Source organism: Sinocyclocheilus anshuiensis, unplaced genomic scaffold, assembly GCF_001515605.1.
Source record: "Sinocyclocheilus anshuiensis isolate Anshui unplaced genomic scaffold, SAMN03320099.WGS_v1.1 scaffold715, whole genome shotgun sequence".
NCBI lineage: Eukaryota > Metazoa > Chordata > Actinopteri > Cypriniformes > Cyprinidae > Sinocyclocheilus > Sinocyclocheilus anshuiensis.
Genome location: NW_015551089.1, coordinates 1,278,642 through 1,299,456, shown reverse-complemented (window position 1 = coordinate 1,299,456; position 20,815 = coordinate 1,278,642). Strand labels below are relative to the sequence as shown.

The following is a 20,815-nucleotide window of genomic DNA, read 5'->3' as shown; positions in this document are numbered from 1 at the left end:
TTATTCATAAACTCATATGCGGCAAACTACAAACCAAATAAGAAAGACAATACACAGCCATAAAACATGGTGTGTGACAATCACCTGCTTTGTAATTCAAACAGTTCTGACCTTGTAAATATGTCTAACAAACATGCAAAAGTCTCTATTACGGTTTAACAGCAGGTTTCAACAAGTTGGCAGTAGCTGCTTGATCCCTCAGAGTTGATTACAGTCTGAACATCTGTATCCATTCCTGTACTACCAGTACAGTATGTCACACTTTAAAAGGAAGTGCACCAAAACTTCAGTAAAAATGGAGAAAAACAAAAAACAACCATCAATATGTCAGCAGTCAAGCTCATTTCCTGCAATGTGAGCGGCTGATGTGGCCCTTGTGGCTTCGACTGATCTGAATACCGGCGTGTGAGGGAGAAGAGACAGCCTAGCAGTTTAACAAGCATTCAAGATGGCGCACAAAGCAACAAGGGATCACAGCACTTGTTATTAGCAGCTTTGTCAGCAAGAGCAGCATTTGTGGCGTCCAGCACCAGCCGCCCATTACTCTTCTCTGTGTGCAACAGTTTAGCAGCTGTGCGGCCTTTAGAGAGCAAGTGGGAGACATCCTGTTTTTACAGTGGGATTTGCTGGGGGTACGTGGCGTGGAGCAGACCTGTTTCAAAACAGAACAATCCTGACACAGCTTATTTTGGGAGATTAAACTAAAATGTTCATATAACAAATATTTGCGATGAGACGTTAAAGGACGATCTAAGAGTTACTGCACTGTGATGTTGCTCTCTAAATGAATGGTGGGCGTTTAGATTATTAATTAAATCATTCACTGAAAATGTGCCAGTTCACATATGTTTGAAAGGTGTCTGGAGTCCTTTGCGCAAACACATGACGAGGTCAAACATTAAACCCAACACACATTCTTTAGAATCTTATCTGCTACGGATTCCAAAGTGCTTGGAATCCTGGGTTTGGAACATATTGTGCAAATACATATGGACTGCAAACTCAGGGAAAGCGAGAAAAGATTTTCCATGTGCGCTACCTAGAACAAAACTAAAATGAAATGGAGGAATTTTTAAGCAGCGCTAAATTCATTTTCCATCTGACTTTGGTTTGGCTTGGTAAATGACGGTGGAAACTCCCATGCATCAAAAGGCATCAAAGACGGCATGAATTGGTCAGAACAAGAATGAACTAAAAGCATTAAAATGACTAAGTTTAATTTGAAGTTACAATTACATAGCTGTTTCTATACATGTTTCTCAAAATGATTAAAGCAAAGAGAGGAAATTAATAGAATGAAACATTTCTCTCCAAAATGACAAACTCAGTCCACTCTACCGCAAGCACCACACTTGAAATGCAAGAACGTAACAATCCCACATTTTAGAGACACATGAGTGTAAGTCAAAGACAATCTGGTCAATGTAGTTAGCCTAAATGGTAAAAGGGCTACAAAAGGCATCCCTCGATGTTTCAAAATGAAGTCTCTTTAACGTTGAACTCGTTTTGGGCTACATTGCAATGCAGACAAAAACCTTTCTGTGGTTTTTCAAGCTTTCGAGAGCACAAGACATCACTCAGTTCAATTATGCTGTGTGAATATAAGTTATGTCTATGGTAAGCCCGCCTTCCACGATTAGACTTTTGCATAAAATGTTCCATGGACTCTTTTACATGTTGATTATCATTGGATGTCAGTGATATCATAACTATGGCACGGTTCAAAACCTGTTACACCACATAGCTACCTACAATTAGTATGCTACAACCTCCTCAGCAAAACTGTGCTTTGCTACAGTGGGTGCCTGGACAGTTTTGATACATCTCGGTATAAAATGCCTTTAACACACTATTGGACTGTTCGCAGGAGACAAACTCCATTTTTTGTCTCGGAAATCTCAAAGAAAGAAGCTGAAGTAGAGAAAACAAATATAGAAAACCTACAATCAAAGGAAAAAAAAAAAAATAGAGAATCTTCATTCAGGAATGCTTTATCATGTTAAGCAATAGCCCAAGGTGTGTGACACAAGTACGTCACAGTAGACAGGAAACTAAAAGCAAGCCAAACCCATTACGTTGTTTCAAAGAGGGCCGTTTGAAAACGAACCAAAAATAAATGTTAACTCTAAATCAAAACAGCACGAATATTCGGTGGAGAGTGTGATTTTCCCCATATTGAGTTAATTTGTCCTAAACAGTCAGTGCCAGTGTCATTAAGACTTGTAGTTAGATGTTAACCAAGTTAAGCCTTCGTACAGTCCGTCACCGGTGGTCGCGCACGACGGCTGCACGTACCAATTCCTATCCCGGATGCGTGTCAGTCCCAGCTTCTCCTGGATCTCGTGTGGCTTCATGGCGTCCGGCAGGTCTTGCTTGTTGGCGAAAATCAAAATGATGGCGTCCCGCATCTCGCGGTCGTTGATGATGCGGTGGAGTTCTTGCCTGGCTTCGTCGATGCGATCTCTATCAGCACAATCCACCACAAAAATTAACCCCTGCGTGCCTGTGTAATAGTGTCGCCAGAGGGGACGGATCTTATCTTGTCCACCCACGTCCCACACGTTGAACTTGACGTTTTTGTAGGTGACAGTTTCCACGTTGAAACCGACAGTTGGGATGGTGGTCACAGACTGGCCGAGTTTCAACTTATAAAGGATGGTGGTTTTTCCTGCGGCATCCAGTCCGAGCATCAATATTCTCATCTCTTTGTTACCAAATATCTTTGACAGCATCTTCCCCATCTTGTATACCGTTCATAAATGGTTACTAGCCTCCAAAAAGAAAAAAAGTTTGATAAGGATAAAGGTTTGAAAAGTGAAATACAAGGGCTTTTTCTTTAAGACTTCCACTTTGGAATGTCTAATTTGGAAGTAAACAGAACACGTGTATATGTAACTTTATCACGAAACTGGGCTTAAAGTCACAGTGAATAATCTGCAGTTCAGCCAATACAGGCCACTGGGTTGCTGATTAAAGACAGTACTGAAAACTTTCAGTAGAACTGAAAAGGTCAAAGCTCGATTTTCAGGGTTTTTGCTTCGGTGGTAGGGTGGTACCAGTTTGAAAAACGCCACCCGCAACAATAATCCACAGAAACGCGACAAAAGCAGCGATTTTTCGGTGTTTTTCCTGTGTGTCTGGTAAGTGCTGTGACGCCTCTTTAAGAGCCTGCGGTCTTTCGAGACTTCCTCTTGGCGTGTGAATGTCCGTCTCGGGGGCTGGTTCACGTCCTTCCCCCAAAATGTAACCGGATAGCAGCTGAAGTCGTTCAGAGCCTCGGCGGAAAAGCGTTCATTTGGCCGGCCGGTGGGTCTGTCATCTGGACCGTCTTAAGCGGAGCCGCGTCGATTTCAACCGTCCTGAATTCGAATTGTGTCTCACGTGCCCCTGAGAGACAAGAGATGCTCAGAGGGAGTGCCAGAAAAGAGCAACTTAGCCTGCTAGCTTAGCCGGCCGAACAACCCACAGAAAATCGCTACCACACACTTTTTACACATATTTTCGACAGGTTATGTAAAATGTAACCATTAACAAGTTATTATCATTCACTTTAGAGCGACTAAATGCGTTTTAGTTACCTGCGGAGGCCCACCATTCTCTAGCAGTCTCAACCCCGGTGTTCACTCCTAAAATCAGCAGAGTTCAGTGTGAAACTGACTACGTCAACGCGAACGAGCGGAAACGGCCGTTGCAGCCCGATTTTCATAATAAAGGTGTTGGCAAACGTCAGACTTTAATTTAAAAAACACACATTTAAAATACACATATCATTCAATATCACACAATATAAAATATAGAAAACGGGGCAGTTAGCGATAGCGACATTATTAGTTGTTCCTGTACAATTAGCAACAACAGAGAACAAATCTAATACAAAAGTGATTAAAAAAAAATCAATAAATTATAAGATGGTTGTTATGAATTGAGGAAAAAAAAAAATCTGACAGTGCTGATGAAAGGCATGATAATGGGAAAGTTTACCTAAAAGTGAAAATTCTGTCTATATTTCATAACCCCCATGAAGTTACAAAACTATATGGCTTTATTTCCTTTATTTCTTCGGAGGAACACAACAGAACACATTCTTAAGCTTATTGGTAACCAACCCATTTTGGTGACCACTGACTTCCAGCAAATAAATAAATAGGCGTCAACCTTCTAAGACCCATAACTGACTTATGAAGGCAGTCACTTGTCACCACCTACTGATGTAACAATGTAACCTGCATAATAAGTCACATTTATAATGGACAGTCTGGAACAAACAAGGATAATGAGAGTGACACAGTAGAAACAGTAAAAAGTCCTAGTTTGTCTGAATATCAACACTCTTGGGCTGCTGCTCAACAAAGTCAGTGAATGACCAGAACTAACGTACAACAGGTAAATTAAGATATGATTAAGAAAGAACAGGCTCATCAAAAATGAATCTCAAAGTTCTGTTCTGAACCAGATACTAACATTTTCATAAATCCAAGGAACCATAAATGGTTGGATATGCTCTCATTGGTCCGAAAACACACATTTAAGGGCAGCAACAAATATGAGAGTAAATGTTGGTTTGGTTCAGCTACAAAATCAGATATCAAGAGACTACAGCGGACAGTCAGGACTGCTGAGAGGATTATCGGTGCCCCTCTGCCCAGCCTCCAAGATCTTTACATCTCCAGAGTGAGGAAAAGGGCTAAAAAATCACCTTGGACCCCTCACACCCAGCCCACTCTCTCTTCGAACTGTTGCCTTCTGGTCGGCGCTACAGAGCCACTGTTTTGATACATCTCGGTATAAAATGCCTTTAACACACTATTGGACTGTTCGCAGGAGACAAACTCCATTTTTTGTCTCGGAAATCTCAAAGAAAGAAGCTGAAGTAGAGAAAACAAATATAGAAAACCTACAATCGAAAAAAAAAAAAAGAATCTTCATTCAGGAATCCTTTATCATGTTAAGCAATAGTCCATGGTGTGTGTCACAGTATACAGGAAACTAAAAGCAAGCCAAACCCATTACGTTGTTTCAAAGAGGGCCGTTTGAAAACGAACCAAAAATAAATGTTAACTCTAAATCAAAACAGCACGAATATTCGGTGGAGAGTGTGATTTTCCCCATATTGAGTTTATTTGTCCTAAACAGTCAGTGCCAGTGTCATTAAGACTTGTAGTTAGATGTTAACCAAGTTAAGCCTTCGTACAGTCCGTCACCGGTGGTCGCGCACGACGGCTGCACGTACCAATTCCTATCCCGGATGCGTGTCAGTCCCAGCTTCTCCTGGATCTCGTGTGGCTTCATGGCGTCCGGCAGGTCTTGCTTGTTGGCGAAAATCAAAATGATGGCGTCCCGCATCTCGCGGTCGTTGATGATGCGGTGGAGTTCTTGCCTGGCTTCGTCGATGCGATCTCTATCAGCACAATCCACCACAAAAATTAACCCCTGCGTGCCTGTGTAATAGTGTCGCCAGAGGGGACGGATCTTATCTTGTCCACCCACGTCCCACACGTTGAACTTGACGTTTTTGTAGGTGACAGTTTCCACGTTGAAACCGACAGTTGGGATGGTGGTCACAGACTGGCCGAGTTTCAACTTATAAAGGATGGTGGTTTTTCCTGCGGCATCCAGTCCGAGCATCAATATTCTCATCTCTTTGTTACCAAATATCTTTGACAGCATCTTCCCCATCTTGTATACCGTTCATAAATGGTTACTAGCCTCCAAAAAGAAAAAAAGTTTGATAAGGATAAAGGTTTGAAAAGTGAAATACAAGGGCTTTTTCTTTAAGACTTCCACTTTGGAATGTCTAATTTGGAAGTAAACAGAACACGTGTATATGTAACTTTATCACGAAACTGGGCTTAAAGTCACAGTGAATAATCTGCAGTTCAGCCAATACAGGCCACTGGGTTGCTGATTAAAGACAGTACTGAAAACTTTCAGTAGAACTGAAAAGGTCAAAGCTCGATTTTCAGGGTTTTTGCTTCGGTGGTAGGGTGGTACCAGTTTGAAAAACGCCACCCGCAACAATAATCCACAGAAACGCGACAAAAGCAGCGATTTTTCGGTGTTTTTCCTGTGTGTCTGGTAAGTGCTGTGACGCCTCTTTAAGAGCCTGCGGTCTTTCGAGACTTCCTCTTGGCGTGTGAATGTCCGTCTCGGGGGCTGGTTCACGTCCTTCCCCCAAAATGTAACCGGATAGCAGCTGAAGTCGTTCAGAGCCTCGGCGGAAAAGCGTTCATTTGGCCGGCCGGTGGGTCTGTCATCTGGACCGTCTTAAGCGGAGCCGCGTCGATTTCAACCGTCCTGAATTCGAATTGTGTCTCACGTGCCCCTGAGAGACAAGAGATGCTCAGAGGGAGTGCCAGAAAAGAGCAACTTAGCCTGCTAGCTTAGCCGGCCGAACAACCCACAGAAAATCGCTACCACACACTTTTTACACATATTTTCGACAGGTTATGTAAAATGTAACCATTAACAAGTTATTATCATTCACTTTAGAGCGACTAAATGCGTTTTAGTTACCTGCGGAGGCCCACCATTCTCTAGCAGTCTCAACCCCGGTGTTCACTCCTAAAATCAGCAGAGTTCAGTGTGAAACTGACTACGTCAACGCGAACGAGCGGAAACGGCCGTTGCAGCCCGATTTTCATAATAAAGGTGTTGGCAAACGTCAGACTTTAATTTAAAAAACACACATTTAAAATACACATATCATTCAATATCACACAATATAAAATATAGAAAACGGGGCAGTTAGCGATAGCGACATTATTAGTTGTTCCTGTACAATTAGCAACAACAGAGAACAAATCTAATACAAAAGTGATTAAAAAAAAATCAATAAATTATAAGATGGTTGTTATGAATTGAGGAAAAAAAAAAATCTGACAGTGCTGATGAAAGGCATGATAATGGGAAAGTTTACCTAAAAGTGAAAATTCTGTCTATATTTCATAACCCCCATGAAGTTACAAAACTATATGGCTTTATTTCCTTTATTTCTTCGGAGGAACACAACAGAACACATTCTTAAGCTTATTGGTAACCAACCCATTTTGGTGACCACTGACTTCCAGCAAATAAATAAATAGGCGTCAGACCCATAACACCCATAACTGACTTATGAAGGCAGTCACTTGTCACCACCTACTGATGTAACAATGTAACAAGTCACATTAGTCACATTTATAATGGACAGTCTGGAACAAACAAGGATAATGAGAGTGACACAGTAGAAACAGTAAAAAGTCCTAGTTTGTCTGAATATCAACACTCTTGGGCTGCTGCTCAACAAAGTCAGTGAATGACCAGAACTAACGTACAACAGGTAAATTAAGATATGATTAAGAAAGAACAGGCTCATCAAAAATGAATCTCAAAGTTCTGTTCTGAACCAGATACTAACATTTTCATAAATCCAAGGAACCATAAATGGTTGGATATGCTCTCATTGGTCCGAAAACACACATTTAAGGGCAGCAACAAATATGAGAGTAAATGTTGGTTTGGTTCAGCTACAAAATCAGATATCAAGAGACTACAGCGGACAGTCAGGACTGCTGAGAGGATTATCGGTGCCCCTCTGCCCAGCCTCCAAGATCTTTACATCTCCAGAGTGAGGAAAAGGGCTAAGAAAATCACCTTGGACCCCTCACACCCAGCCCACTCTCTCTTCGAACTGTTGCCTTCTGGCCGGCGCTACAGAGCCAATCCTTACAGTTTACGGTAAAAAAACGGCAGCTGTGGTTGCCGGAATTTTACCGTAAAAAATACGGTAGCAAGGTTTTAGGTTTTACAGTTTTAACTTAAATTTACAGATAAATAACGTAATTTCATTAACTGATAAAATGTTATTATATACTTTAACAGGTTTTTACTGTAGCATTTTTACAGTCTTTTACCGTTAAATTCACGGTCATTACTGACCACCAGAACAGCCAGGCACAAGAACAGTTTTTTTCCCGCAGGCTATATTCAGCCTGAACAATTAAACGTTCATAATTATCGTCCATCACAACTGACATATTTATACACAGAATCCGAAATTTGTACACTTGCAAACTGCACATTTTGTAAATAACATATCTGCACACTTATAACATATCTGTACATTTATCTAAACAATTACATTTTTTCCCTATACTTCTATTTCTGTATATAGTACATTATTTAATTTCCTTTTTTTTCTTATATGTTATATTCCATCCCTACTGTGTTATTGCTATGTATGTCTTCACTATGTCTGTACTTTCTTCTGCACTGGAAGCTCCCGTCATCAAGTCAAGTTCCTTGTGTGTGTAAACATACTTGGTAATAAAGCTCTTCTGATTCTGATGTTATCTTCATGTGTATGTTGTCAAGGCCAAGGAGGCTAAAAGATAAATTAATGAATGAACTTAAGCTACAATGGATACTCATGGACTGGAAGTATAAGGTTTGAGTATTTTTAGTATTATCTATTATTATTTACAATAAATTCTGCTAATAACGATACTTTAAGTTGACACAATACGTTTATTTGTACGTCTCCAGAATCTGTACCTTTATCGGTGTTCAAAATCAAGGCGCTGTCTCTTTAAGAAACTGCGTCGCTCGGTTTTGGGAAGAAGCTAGTCCGATATGGCGGAATGTAAACACACTTCGTCGGCTCCGTCTTCAGCCAGCATGACCTCTCTGGGTCGAGCGCTTTCTCGTAGCAAGCTCGGTCAGCCCGATGCGTTTCAGCTGCAGAAGTCTCTGAGCCGGAGCGCCGCGGGTCAGAGTCGCCGGAGGTTCTCGAGCAGCTCGGAGTCTCCTGATATCAGCCCAAATGTCGAGGCGAGGGTCCTGGTCATAAACACCGGCGGAACCATTGGAATGACGTATCATAATAATGGTAAACCCTGTCAGCGTCGCTCACACACCTGCTTTTACCCTTACTGCACACCTGACTGCATGAGGCTCGACTGATACTGCACACTACAGACACATGGTGCACATTCTTATATTAATATTATTACACGTTTATGGGATTATTTGTTCATATCCTTCACATATTTCAAAACAACAAATCAGTGGGAACAGTTTAAATAGTGGGGGTACACATCACTCTATGGGTCTTTGGAAATTAATTATAATCTTTAACTAAATATAAATGTACTGTGGTCCCAAATGTATTTGGACATGCTAAACTTGAAATGTATTGTTGCCATTGTGATAAATAACAATCCAAGTGACATCTGTAAACCATGTATGCCATGTCTTTTAATTGCAGTCTTTTAAACAATGAACATAAAAAGACAGTTACATATCAGTTACATTATCTCAAATATTAGGATAAAATACAATGATAATAATAATAAAAAAAAATAATCATTGGTCAAGTAATATAGGCTATATTTAATGCATTATAAATCATTCAAAGGATTTAAGGTTTTACAATAATTTTAATGTATACAAGCAGAAACCTATTTCTGATTTAAAATGAGTAAAATTAGGATTTTTTTCAATGCCAATTTGGGTTTGTGGATAAAGAATTTAGCATATATAATTAGTAAGTTCACAATATACTAAATGTTAAAGTTAACATTATCATCATTAAAAATGTTTTTTTCTTTGAGTTTCAGTGTTTGTATTATTTAAAAAAAAGATTATTTATATATTATTCATTTATTTATCAAATTATTTTGTGAATAAGTATTTATCTTGCAATAACTGCCGCTTGGGTAATGCACAAATAATGATATATTTTTTAGTCTGTGTTAAATGATTTGCTTATTTTCAAGTCAAAACTAAAATAACAGAACAGTTAGACATTAACAATTTCGATTTCATATTGAGTGCTACAACATAGCAATTGCCATTAGCCTGTCATACAGTAATGTGGTGGATGTTTTAAATTGAAAATGTCAGTAATAATTATCAAAGAATATCATTTCATGAATTTCAAGTATAACTAGTCCAGTCCAGTGGCTACATTTTTGGTTTGAGAGCAAAGAGGTTGCAAGTTTTTAATTGTATTAAACCAAAACTGCAGCTGTACATTAATAGATGTACATTAGAAGCAGGAACACATACACATATTGATCCAAATGGTAATGAATTGCACAGCTGAATGTCTGTGTAATGACTTGATTATATAAAGTAATAAACGGTAATGGGAAGAGTGCTTCAAGAGTGGTTTTGTTTACAGTATTCAAATAGAATTGTTCTGAAGAGGATGCTGACCATGTTTAATGACTTTATTAGTAATTCCGTGATCAGAATGTTCAAATATTTGCCTTCTGTAAACTGTAGTTAATCTTTCCCGACACTGGGCTTTAGTACCATTTCCTGCACAATAATGCTTGAACAATCTTGATTCTTTATATATAAAAAGAAGCTTATCTAAAACAAACGCTGATAAAAAGAAATGATAGCGCCTTTTAAAGAATTTGCAAGGTCATTAGGTCAAACACAAAAACATTCAGCTCTGTTAAATTGTTTATCGAAGTTCAAGGACAGAATCCGTATTACATAAATGACATACAATAAACACTGACTTTCTCCACCCAGAACCTTTTATCGTCCACTCTGCCACAAACACAGGCTCTGTGAAAATCAACCATCATATATGGACTGAACAGAGGTTCTCTTTGAAAGACACATTTTGATCCAAGACTCTACAGATATGGAAACAGGCTGCTGCTTTCTGTAGCTTTACACCTGTCATTATGGGTCTGCATGATGCAGTTTTGCTTTTACCTCACTAGACACCAAAAAAGATTTTTCATGAGATTTTTAGTGTTACATTGTTACATTTAATTTTGTACAGTAATTAATTGACCGGATTATCCAATAACTTAACATTACCAAATAATTATTTAATATGTAAACTTAAATTGAATTTCCAGCATAAATAACTATTTTGATTACCATAGCATGGTATAACATTGTAATGCTGTGATACAAGAATGTACAAGACTGGGAAATATCAAAATGATGCAGTATTAGTACAGTGTCAAATATTCAGAATGGTATCTTTTTGGCCGGAATTCTGGTCAAAAGAACAGGGTTGCAAACATGACAGTCTGACAGTTTGTATATGACTTTGGCATCTCCAGCACATTTGAACAATACCGTGATAATACTGATAACCGTGATAATTTTGGTCACTATAATCGTGATAAAAATCGTGATAAGAACCCTACTTTGGTGCATTTGTTATCAGATGTGTCTTTGTTAATAGCGTTCTTACTGGCTTTTCTTCTGCATTTGCAGTTCTGTCCCCAGAACCTAATGCTCTTGTTGAAACTCTACGCAAACTCCCCATTCTGCACGATGAACAGTACGCACAACAGACCAGACTGTATGAATACTACAAGCCTCCGGAGAACACACTGGTGCTGCCGTAAGTTCCCACACATGTGCGCACAAATCTGTGATCAGGTTAGAAGTTTGTGGAGGTGTTGTCCTAGACACTAGCAGACACTAGCTGTATTTAACTATTTGTGTTCAAAATACAGGTTTGATAGTTGGGTTCTGCTATTTTTGCATCAGTGTAGGAATAATTCTCCCAAAATGAAAATTATGTGATTATTTCCCCGCCCACATTATTCTTTTTTTTGTATTTTTGAAGACTATCTAATGAAAAAATACTAAAAATACATATTGAAAAAATAAAAATCATACTTGTTTCTGCTGTTTCTTTAATTTTTACACATCTGAAAAAATATTATAGACTGCACACATGTGTTATTTTGACAGGAAGACCACTCATTCAGCTGATCCTCTATTTCATGGGTACTGTAGTGCTGGTAGCATAATGTTTGCCCTTGTGGGATGTATTGCACATGTTTGCATGATTTGTGTTATATATTTGCTAGTTAGTCTCAATTCAGAGGTTATGGCTATACAGTAATGATTTAAGCTATGAGAAATGGCAGATTAAATATGATTGATAGGATGTTAAACTGTGCTTCTTCTTTCTGTGTCGACTGACAACAACTTCATCCCATGCATTGACTGGTGTAATTTACTGTGGCATTATTTGAAGCCTAAGCCTGTTCACACCATATCTGATGACAGAAAGTCCAAAATAAATAATTTTGTATTTTATAATATTATATATATTTGTTATATTGTATGTATATATATATATATATATATATATATACGTACACACCCACACACCAGCCTATATTTTACAATTGGGTGGATTAAGGATATCCAACTTCATCCCATGCATTGACTGGTGTAATTTACTGTGGCATTATTTGAAGCCTAAGCCTGTTCACACCATATCTGATGACAGAAAGTCCAAAATAAATAATTTTGTATTTTATAATATTATATATATTTGTTATATTGTATGTATATATATATATATATATATATATACGTACACACACCCACACACCAGCCTATATTTTACAATTGGGTGGATTAAGGATATCCAATAATGTCTTGATAATAGAAAAGAGCAAGCAAGTCATTTTTATGTTTGGTGCCTTAGTTCTGTATTCTGCATATTAAAGGTGTGTGATTTTGCTGGCAAACATAATATGTGCTGTACTGGCTATGTGTGATGGTTGTGCACAGGAGTATGTTAGAGATGCACTGATGCAAAGTTTGTATGCCAAACCCGATATCCAGTTCTACAAATATAACTTGGTGGTTTCTGATATTTATGCAACTTTGAAAGAAATGTAAATAAGTCTATTACATTATATCCACAATCTTAATGCTCATACAATGCCTGGACTGCACCCTCTTTACCGTCTTTAGTGGTTGTCATATGGGTTGGGATTTTCTTTTTCTTTCTGGTAAATCTATTAGTATTAGATCTATTACTCTATTAGCTCATCAGTGCACCTAACAAGGGTGGCCCAGTTTAACAGCACCAGGCCGCATGGATATGTATGTGGTTTTAGGATTTATTAATTAAGACAGGTCATGCTAATCTGCTCACTCTCGGTTCCTAAATGTGGAAAATCCCCCAGCGCTCCCCTCTTCATTACAGTAAGACCTTGAGCCGCCCCTAGAGCGATGAGCAAAGTCTGAATTCTGCTGCTTCATAACATTTACTCGTCCATTGACACACACATGGTTTTTTCTTTAACTACAGGAGACGCCCCTGAAATCAGTCAACCTCTCACTGTCAGTAAATAATCAACTTTTTGTTTTAGTTGATCTAGCTAAACTAACCCATGTTTGCCTATAAATGGGCTTCGCTGGTTTAAATAAGAAATTTTGCTTTAATTTGGGTGTCTTTCACATTACACATTAACATTTTGCTGCTTTTAAAAACATTTTCTCTCTTTTTTTTCCCACTCCAGACTGTCCAAACAGAATAAGAGGATTGTATATAGAGTCTTAGAGTATTCCCCCCTCCTCGACTCCTGCAATATGACCACAGATGACTGGGCCACTATTGGAAAAGACATTGAGGTGCTCCTTTTTTATGCTTGGCTTTGTGGGGCTCTTTGCTTGAATTTTTTTAATTTGCTGTGTGAAACTTTGACTGTATTATAGGTTTGATCGGGTCACTCCCATTGGTGCGGCTATTTATTTATTTATTTTTCACAGCCTGAGCTTGGACATGACTGAATGTAATGACTGATGTCTAAAGAACTGAGCATGATTAGTTATTTAATGCTGTGGTTTTTTTTTTTTTTTAATTTGTAATTGTTGGTAATCTTCTAATTTATTGAAGATAGTTCTGTGAACAGGTTAACAATTTGTTGGTATTTTCAACATTTTTATTTCTCTCATGTTGACAGAAACACTACGAGCAATATGATGGTTTTGTCATTCTCCACGGCACAGACACAATGGCTTACACCGCCTCTGCCTTATCCTTCATGTGTGAGAACCTAGGAAAGCCTGTCATCCTCACTGGCTCACAGGTAACACGTTTTAAATGGATAGTTCACCCATAAAGCCTTTACTCACCCTTGTGTTTTTCCATACCCTTATGACTTTCTTTCTTTCATGGAACACAAATTGAGGATTTTGAAGAATAGTCTTAGAATACTTAAAGAACTGCGTGTGCATTTTAGTTATTATATCTCAGATGTTTCCATTAAATAATTTTTAATTATTTCATTTATTTATGCCAAATTGTTTTATTCCATTTAACATTTTATTCTATTTAACATTTGAACTTGTAACCATGAAAAACAGCATCATATTAGCTTCACAACCTTCTTGTATATGGTAGGTGCCCATCTATGAGATGAGGAATGATGGGAGGGACAACCTTTTGGGGGCGCTATTGATAGCAGGACAGTTTGTCATCCCAGAGGTGAGTTTTTTTTGTTTTCTGTGAGAGATGCACATGCTGCATTTGGATACAAATACAAGATAGCACCACATACAGTTCCCTCCACTAATATTGGCACCCTTGGTAAATATGAGCAAAGGTGGCTGTGAAACTAAATCTGCATTGTTTAACCTTTTGATCTTTCATTCAAAAAATTCACAAAATTCTAACCTATCATTGAAGTAAAACAATGGAAAGTGGGGTGGGGGTGGGGGGGATCTCATTATCAAATAAATGTTTTTCTCTAGTTCATGTTGGCCACAATTATTGGCACCCGATTATTGCAACGTCCTTTTCCCAAGATAACAGCTCGGAGTTTTCTTCTATAATGCCTGATGTGTTTGGAGAGCACCTGACAAGAGATCAGAGAACATTCCTTCATACAGAATCTTTCCAGATCCTTCAGATTCCCAGCTCCATGTTGGTGCGTCTTCTCTTCAGTTCACCACACTCATTTTCTACAGGGTTCAGGTCAGGGAACTGGGATGGCCATGGCAGAAGCTTCATTTTGTGCTCAGTGACACATTTTTGTGTTGATTTTGATGTTTGTTTTGGATCATTGTTCTGATGGAAGATCCAACCACGGCCCATTATAAGATTTCTAACAGAGGCAGTCAGGTTTAGATTGTTTATCGGTTGGTATTTGATAGGATATAGAAGCCAGTCCTGTTTGAAGTTCCAGTCGTGTCTGACAACTGGATAAGCTGGAGTTTGTTTTTGGATGAGCGAGGAGGATTTTTCTTGAAACCCTCCCGAACAACCTGTGGTGTTGTAGTGAAGTGAAGTGAAGTGACATGTGGCCAAGTACAGTGGGCAGCCATTTATGCTGCGGCGCCCGGGGAGCAGTTGGGGGTTCGGTCCCTTGCTCAAGGGCACCTCAGTCGTGGTATTGAAGGTGGGAGAGAGCGCTGTACATTCACTCCCCCCACCTACAATCCCTTCCGGTACGAGACTCGAACCCGCAACCTTTGGGTTACGAGTCCGACTCTCTAACCATTAGGCCACAACTTCCCCTTGTAGGAGCTGTTTGATATTTTTTTAGGCTTTCTGAACCCAAGACTCAACTATTCTCTGCGATTCTTCAGCTGTGATCCTTGGAGAGTTTTTGGCCTCTCAAACTCTCCCCCTCACTGTGCATTAGGACGATATAGACACACGACCTCTTCCAGGCAGATTTGTGACATCTTCAGTTGATTGGAACCTCTTAATTATTGCATTGATGGTGGAAATGGGGATTTTCAATGCTTTAGCTATTTTCTTACAGCCACTTTCTATTTTGTGAAGCTCAACAATCTTGTTCTGTGCATCATAACTATATTCTTTGGTTTTACTCCTTGTGATGGATGATTATATTTATAATCATGTGGAACAGCAAGTCATGGCTGGACAATTTCATGTTCATAGTCACCCTGGTGTGCCAAAAAAAATGTAAATATGATTGGGAATATACTTCAGAGATATTTTACTCATAAGAATTTCTAGGCGTGCCAATAATTGTGGCCAACATGCGTTGGAGAAAAAACACCACTTTTACCCCCACTTTCAATTGTTTTACTTTAATGAAAGGTTAGAATTTTGTGATTTTTTTATTTTTTATTATTTTTTTATTTTTTGAATTAAAGATCAAAAAGATAAACAATGCATATTAGTGGAGGGCACTGTATTTATGATGTTTTTAAGTCGCTTATTTTGGAGGATGTTAACTAGGACTGCAGTTATAAAAATAGAATTTCATCATCAGTTAGTCCGTATGAGATTTTTTTCTTATAAATGTGCATGTTTATCAGGCTCCTATGAAAATAACATTGGACATTTTTGAAAATAAGGCATTAAATAACTGACTAATAACCTTTTCATTGCCATTAAAGTGAAATTAATGAACCTAAACATAGGAGCCTGATAAAAATGCTAATTTAAAAGAATAAATCTCAGAAAAATCTCAAACAGACATAGAGGTTTATGCATCATCTTCATACATACATATATATATATTTCCATATTATACATCTCCTTTGAGATTATTATTTACAATAAATAATAACAAAACAATAATAAAATATGATTATAATAATTTTATGATAATTATTATAAAGAAATGATTATAAAGCTGTTTGAATTGAGTGAATTTCTTTCTGTCTTCACAGGTTTGCCTGTATTTTCATCATAAGCTGTACAGGGGCAACCGTGTCACCAAAGTGGACGCTGCAAGTTTTAATGCGTTTACCTCACCAAACCTGCCACCATTAGCCAATGCTGAAGTTGACATTAAAAGTGATTACAGTTCTGCCAACATTTATACACAATCTTAGTCTCATTTGAGTCTATTAAATTAAAAGATAAGTTTACCCCTCAAAATAAAAATTTGGTCTGTTATTCTGCCCCCATTTACTCTTGTCCTTCTCATATTGCTTTTTTCTGTCCTTTTTACACACTGGTTGGTCTTTTCTATGCAATTATAATAGGCTTTCAAGATTAAAAAAGGACAAAAGTAACACCATCAAAGTATCTTAAAAGTGGTCTATGTGACTTCTGTGCTGTATTGTATAATCACTTAAATTTCATTTCTTTTTTTTTTGTGTGTGAAGCTAACATATGATTTCAGAATTTTGAATAGTTTATAAGTTGTATAGGCTACTTTATGGTGGTGTATTTATTTATTTATTTATTTATTTATTTTTTGAAGCATGAAAACCTAATTGCATGGTTTGGAACATCACTGAAATGAGTAAATGATGATACTTCAACTTGTTAATGATGCATAGAATTAATCACAGACATGGGGAGTAACAAATGTTGAATAGATGTAATCTAGATTTGGCATTAAACTGCAAAAATTCACCATTGGGTAGCTGACAAATGTATTAATTAAATGTATGTGATTGTCTAAGGGAAAATCAAATGTATGTTTTAAGTGCTGTCACTGGTCATCTTTCTTAATTTCTTTCTTTTTTTTTTTTTTTTACTAATTCTGTTCTCTTTAATTGTGTGGTGTGAAGAATTAATTACAAAGTACAAATATTCCATGTTGTCTCACAATTAGTATTATACTGAATAAATGAAAAATATAAAAACTGCACATGCAATAACTATACACACATTTTTAAGAAAAATATAAATGTTTAATTTTAGATTAAATATATTTTATCATATTGCCATACACTGCTTGAATTTTCATGTCAATTCCCTTATTAGTGATGCTGTCGTGTTATTAGTTTTATTCAGACATGTCATTTTGAATATTATGTTTTCTTTCTTTCTCTTCAGTTAACTGGGATACTGTGTGGAGAGCCAATACAACCGCCAAGTTCACTGTCAACACACAAATGAACCGTAACGTGGGTCTCCTGCGTCTCTTCCCAGGAATCACTGCTGATACAGTAAGGCCGTGTGGTAATGTCTGCTTTTATTTTCCACATATTATTGACAAATCTCTTCAGTCAGCATATGAACATGTTCATTATCATAACTACTCTCTCAACAGGTCAGGGCCTTCTTGCAGCCTCCTATGGACGGGATCGTATTGGAGACGTACGGCAGCGGTAACGCCCCTGACAACCGCGCTGACCTGCTGGATGAGATCCGTAAAGCTACCGAGAGAGGACTCATCATGATCAACTGCACCCAGTGCCTCAGGGGCTCGGTCACAACCTCATACGCCACTGGCCAGGTATGGGTGTTTGTTTGAGAAAGGCCTTATGTGGCTGTTTTCCAGGAGTGTGTAATCCTTTAATATTCCCTCTCAGGCTCTGAGTGATGCCGGTTTGGTCGCTGGGTGTGATATGACCCCAGAAGCTGCTCTTTCAAAACTCTCCTATGTGCTGGCAAAACAAAACCTCAGTATAGAAGAGAAGAAAAAGGTTTGCAAAAAATGTCTCTTAAAATTAGATTGAAACCACATTTGACATACAAGAGGAAAAACAATTTGAAAAACTAGTTCAGAAATGTTAAGAAATGTTTAAAAATTGTCATGCACTGTAACCATCAAGTAAATAGTGTTAAAATTATTATTATTTTTTTAAACAAATGTAATTAATTAATTAATGGGAGAGTCACACCACTTGAACCAACCTGAACTTATTTTGCCTTATCATAAAAAAGGTCAGTATAAAAAGGTCACTTCTTAATAAGGTTTTCTTTTGAAGACCTGTGATACATTTTTACCTGTTTCAAATAAATTATTAATTCAAGCTGTTATTTGTTCATAAGATACTGAGTCGCAATCTGCGTGGTGAGATGATAGCTGACCTGGGTGGAGCAAAGCTTTCTCTCAGCGACAGTCGCTTTATTCAGGTCATCGCTAAGTCCCTCAGCATTAGCTGTAAAGAGGTAATGTAATCTCCAGTTTCTCATTTTCTAACAGTGTTTTGCATTTCAATCAGAATAAGCTTTATTCGCCAAGTGTGTGCAAAGACACAAGGAATTAGTTGTGTTTTTTAAGGAGCTCTTGGTACATACATACTAGAGCTGCACGATTAATCGTTAAAAGATCGCGATCTCGATTCAGACACCTACACGATCTCATTTCTAAATGACAACGATTCCCTGAGTCTATTAAATCTTTGACAAAGTCTTACCGGATCATTCAAATCTGTGTTCGCATTGCCGCTGACACAGAGAGAGCAGTTACTTACCATGTTTGGTTAAGAAACATTTTCACAAACTGTCTTTTCAACTACACAGTATTATGTCTTACAGTCATTCATATATTATCACAGAAATACTGGGGTGAAAGTTTATAGTTCAGATATAAACATTGATGTCTATGGCAGCGATCAAAATAGAGCAAAATATCCTTTTGAAAGTAACTACGCTTCAAATAACGTTTGTGTCAATTGCATTGTTTCGCCAATAGGTGGCAAAAAGTGACTTAAAAATGTATTTGTCATTGAATGAATTATTCATTCAAGAGAAGTGTTCAAAAACTCATCCAGTAATGAAACAAGTGAAGTCGGTTGAGTCGTTGAATCATTGATACAAACAACTTTTTCGTAATTTTAATATTAAAAATTGGTGTAATAAATATATTATATATACACTACCAGTCAAAAGTTTTTGAACCGTAAGATTTTTTATGTTTTTGAAAGAAGTCTCTTCTGCTCACCAAGCCTGCATTTATTTGATCCAAAGTACAGCAAAAACAGTACAATTTTGAAATATTTTTACAATGGTGTGTATTTCTATATTCAGAAATATTCTTCATATTCTGTGCAGTGATAAGCAGTAGTGACAAAATAACTTTTACATTTAAATTGATTTCCAGGGGCATTTTTACCTTTATACTGGGATTACATCTTGTCTAGGTGTATGCGTGATCTTTTATTTATTCTGTCAAATTCTTTAATTTATTCAATAAATTTAATTACTTTAAGATACTATGGTGTTTTAAAAATAACATTTTGAAATATGAAGTTATTTTGAAAAATGAAATTCTATTTGAAAATATGAAACTAAACTGTCAGAAGGTCCAAACGGCTAATTCATTCAGAAACAAAGTCAGTCTTTTCCATTCCATTCACTCTAACGCTCCATTCAAGAAACGCTGAATCTTTCACTGCTGTGATTATTTGAAAGTGTTTCCATTGCCATTCTAACTGCATTTTAATAGGCCACATCACGCAGTGAATGAGTGGACTATCAAGTCGTGTTTGTTTTTTGCAAAGTGAGTGACATACTCAATGTCAACTCGCACATTGTTAAAATAACTATTATTGCACACCCCTATTATTATACACAAACAGCTGTGTCAGTTTGGTTCACTGTATTTTAGTATAAACTATGATGATTACAAAATGTTTGCATGTGTGTGCACTGTAACCACATTAGCATAATTTAGTAATTAGGGTGCTAAAACAATGCAGACTGTGTGTGCAAATAATTCAAGATTTATTCATTGTGAATTCCTGCCCTAAGAGTTTGTAGCTCTAGTAGCTCTAGTAGCTCTACATGGCAGATTCATACTAAGAAGCAGAGGCTGTGATTAACTGTAATATTTCTATATAATATTAATGTCCACAGGAGCTTGAAGCTATACGAGATGCACTGACGCCCACTCTGGTCTGTGTTGCTGCTAAGATTGGAGACATTGAGGCTTTAGAGGCCATAAGGGAGATGGTAAGATATTGATACCTGTTCAGACACTCATTTAAAAGGACACATGCACACATTGTTTAGAGTGACTGAAGGTCTTTCCTTGTGACAAAAGGTTAGATCATTCTTTCAAGTCATGGTGTCACTGATTATTAAATAGATGAGGAAACATGTTTGTTTGTTCTGTGGTTTGGTAAAGAACACTTCTGCATGTCTTAAATAGTTCAGATAACGTGAAAGTTTTGAAAGCCCCCAACCTAATTTTCCTCAACATTTAAACATCATCTTACATTTATAGTTTAAAGACATTATAATTTTTCTTGCAGTTATTGTTTTGAAAATATTGGTTTTGACATTTCTCGTCATTTTCAGAAATTATATTTATATAATTATGATATAATTATCTGACGTAATAAATTTCTTAAAAAAATTCTGTAAAAAAAAAAAATTTTTATA

General features: G+C 37.4%; 3 protein-coding genes across 7 annotated transcripts in view; 1 reads left to right on the top strand and 2 right to left on the bottom strand.

Annotated features, from left to right (window-relative positions):
* On the bottom strand, positions 1–3,677 carry LOC107662601 (ADP-ribosylation factor 6). The gene is made up of 2 exons (XM_016452678.1): positions 3,579–3,677; positions 1–3,387 (listed from the first exon to the last, which is right to left on the bottom strand). Exon 2 carries the CDS (start codon positions 2,739–2,741, stop codon positions 2,214–2,216), a length of 528 nt encoding a protein of 175 aa, XP_016308164.1. The 5' UTR covers positions 2,742–3,387; positions 3,579–3,677; the 3' UTR covers positions 1–2,213.
* A 1,284-nt stretch (positions 3,678–4,961) lies between these two features.
* LOC107662602 (ADP-ribosylation factor 6) lies at positions 4,962–6,612 on the bottom strand. The gene is made up of 2 exons (XM_016452680.1): positions 6,514–6,612; positions 4,962–6,322 (listed from the first exon to the last, which is right to left on the bottom strand). Exon 2 carries the CDS (start codon positions 5,674–5,676, stop codon positions 5,149–5,151), a length of 528 nt encoding a protein of 175 aa, XP_016308166.1. The 5' UTR covers positions 5,677–6,322; positions 6,514–6,612; the 3' UTR covers positions 4,962–5,148.
* Positions 6,613–8,599: 1,987 nt separating this feature from the next.
* The window catches only part of LOC107662599 (60 kDa lysophospholipase-like), a 16,354-nt gene continuing 4,138 nt past the window's right edge, over positions 8,600–20,815 (top strand). For 3 of the 5 annotated variants that reach the window (XM_016452676.1, XM_016452674.1, XM_016452673.1), the window contains exons 1-12: positions 8,600–8,866; positions 11,230–11,359; positions 11,716–11,751; positions 13,287–13,398; positions 13,731–13,856; positions 14,171–14,254; positions 16,417–16,543; positions 17,537–17,649; positions 17,754–17,939; positions 18,016–18,129; positions 18,479–18,598; positions 20,288–20,383. In XM_016452676.1, the coding sequence (XP_016308162.1) occupies positions 8,611–8,866; positions 11,230–11,359; positions 11,716–11,751; positions 13,287–13,398; positions 13,731–13,856; positions 14,171–14,254; positions 16,417–16,543; positions 17,537–17,649; positions 17,754–17,939; positions 18,016–18,129; positions 18,479–18,598; positions 20,288–20,383 (1,500 nt within the window). In that variant the 5' untranslated portion in view covers positions 8,600–8,610. The remainder of the gene's footprint in view (positions 8,867–11,229; positions 11,360–11,715; positions 11,752–13,286; positions 13,399–13,730; positions 13,857–14,170; positions 14,255–16,416; positions 16,544–17,536; positions 17,650–17,753; positions 17,940–18,015; positions 18,130–18,478; positions 18,599–20,287; positions 20,384–20,815) is intronic. The other 2 variants (XM_016452677.1, XM_016452675.1) reach the window with 1 other exon arrangement.

Bases quoted from the DNA above. Each gene is read 5' to 3' on its own strand.
- LOC107662601 (XM_016452678.1), bottom strand. From the start codon at position 2,741: ATGGGGAAGATGCTGTCAAAGATATTTGGTAACAAAGAGATGAGAATA.
- LOC107662602 (XM_016452680.1), bottom strand. From the start codon at position 5,676: ATGGGGAAGATGCTGTCAAAGATATTTGGTAACAAAGAGATGAGAATA.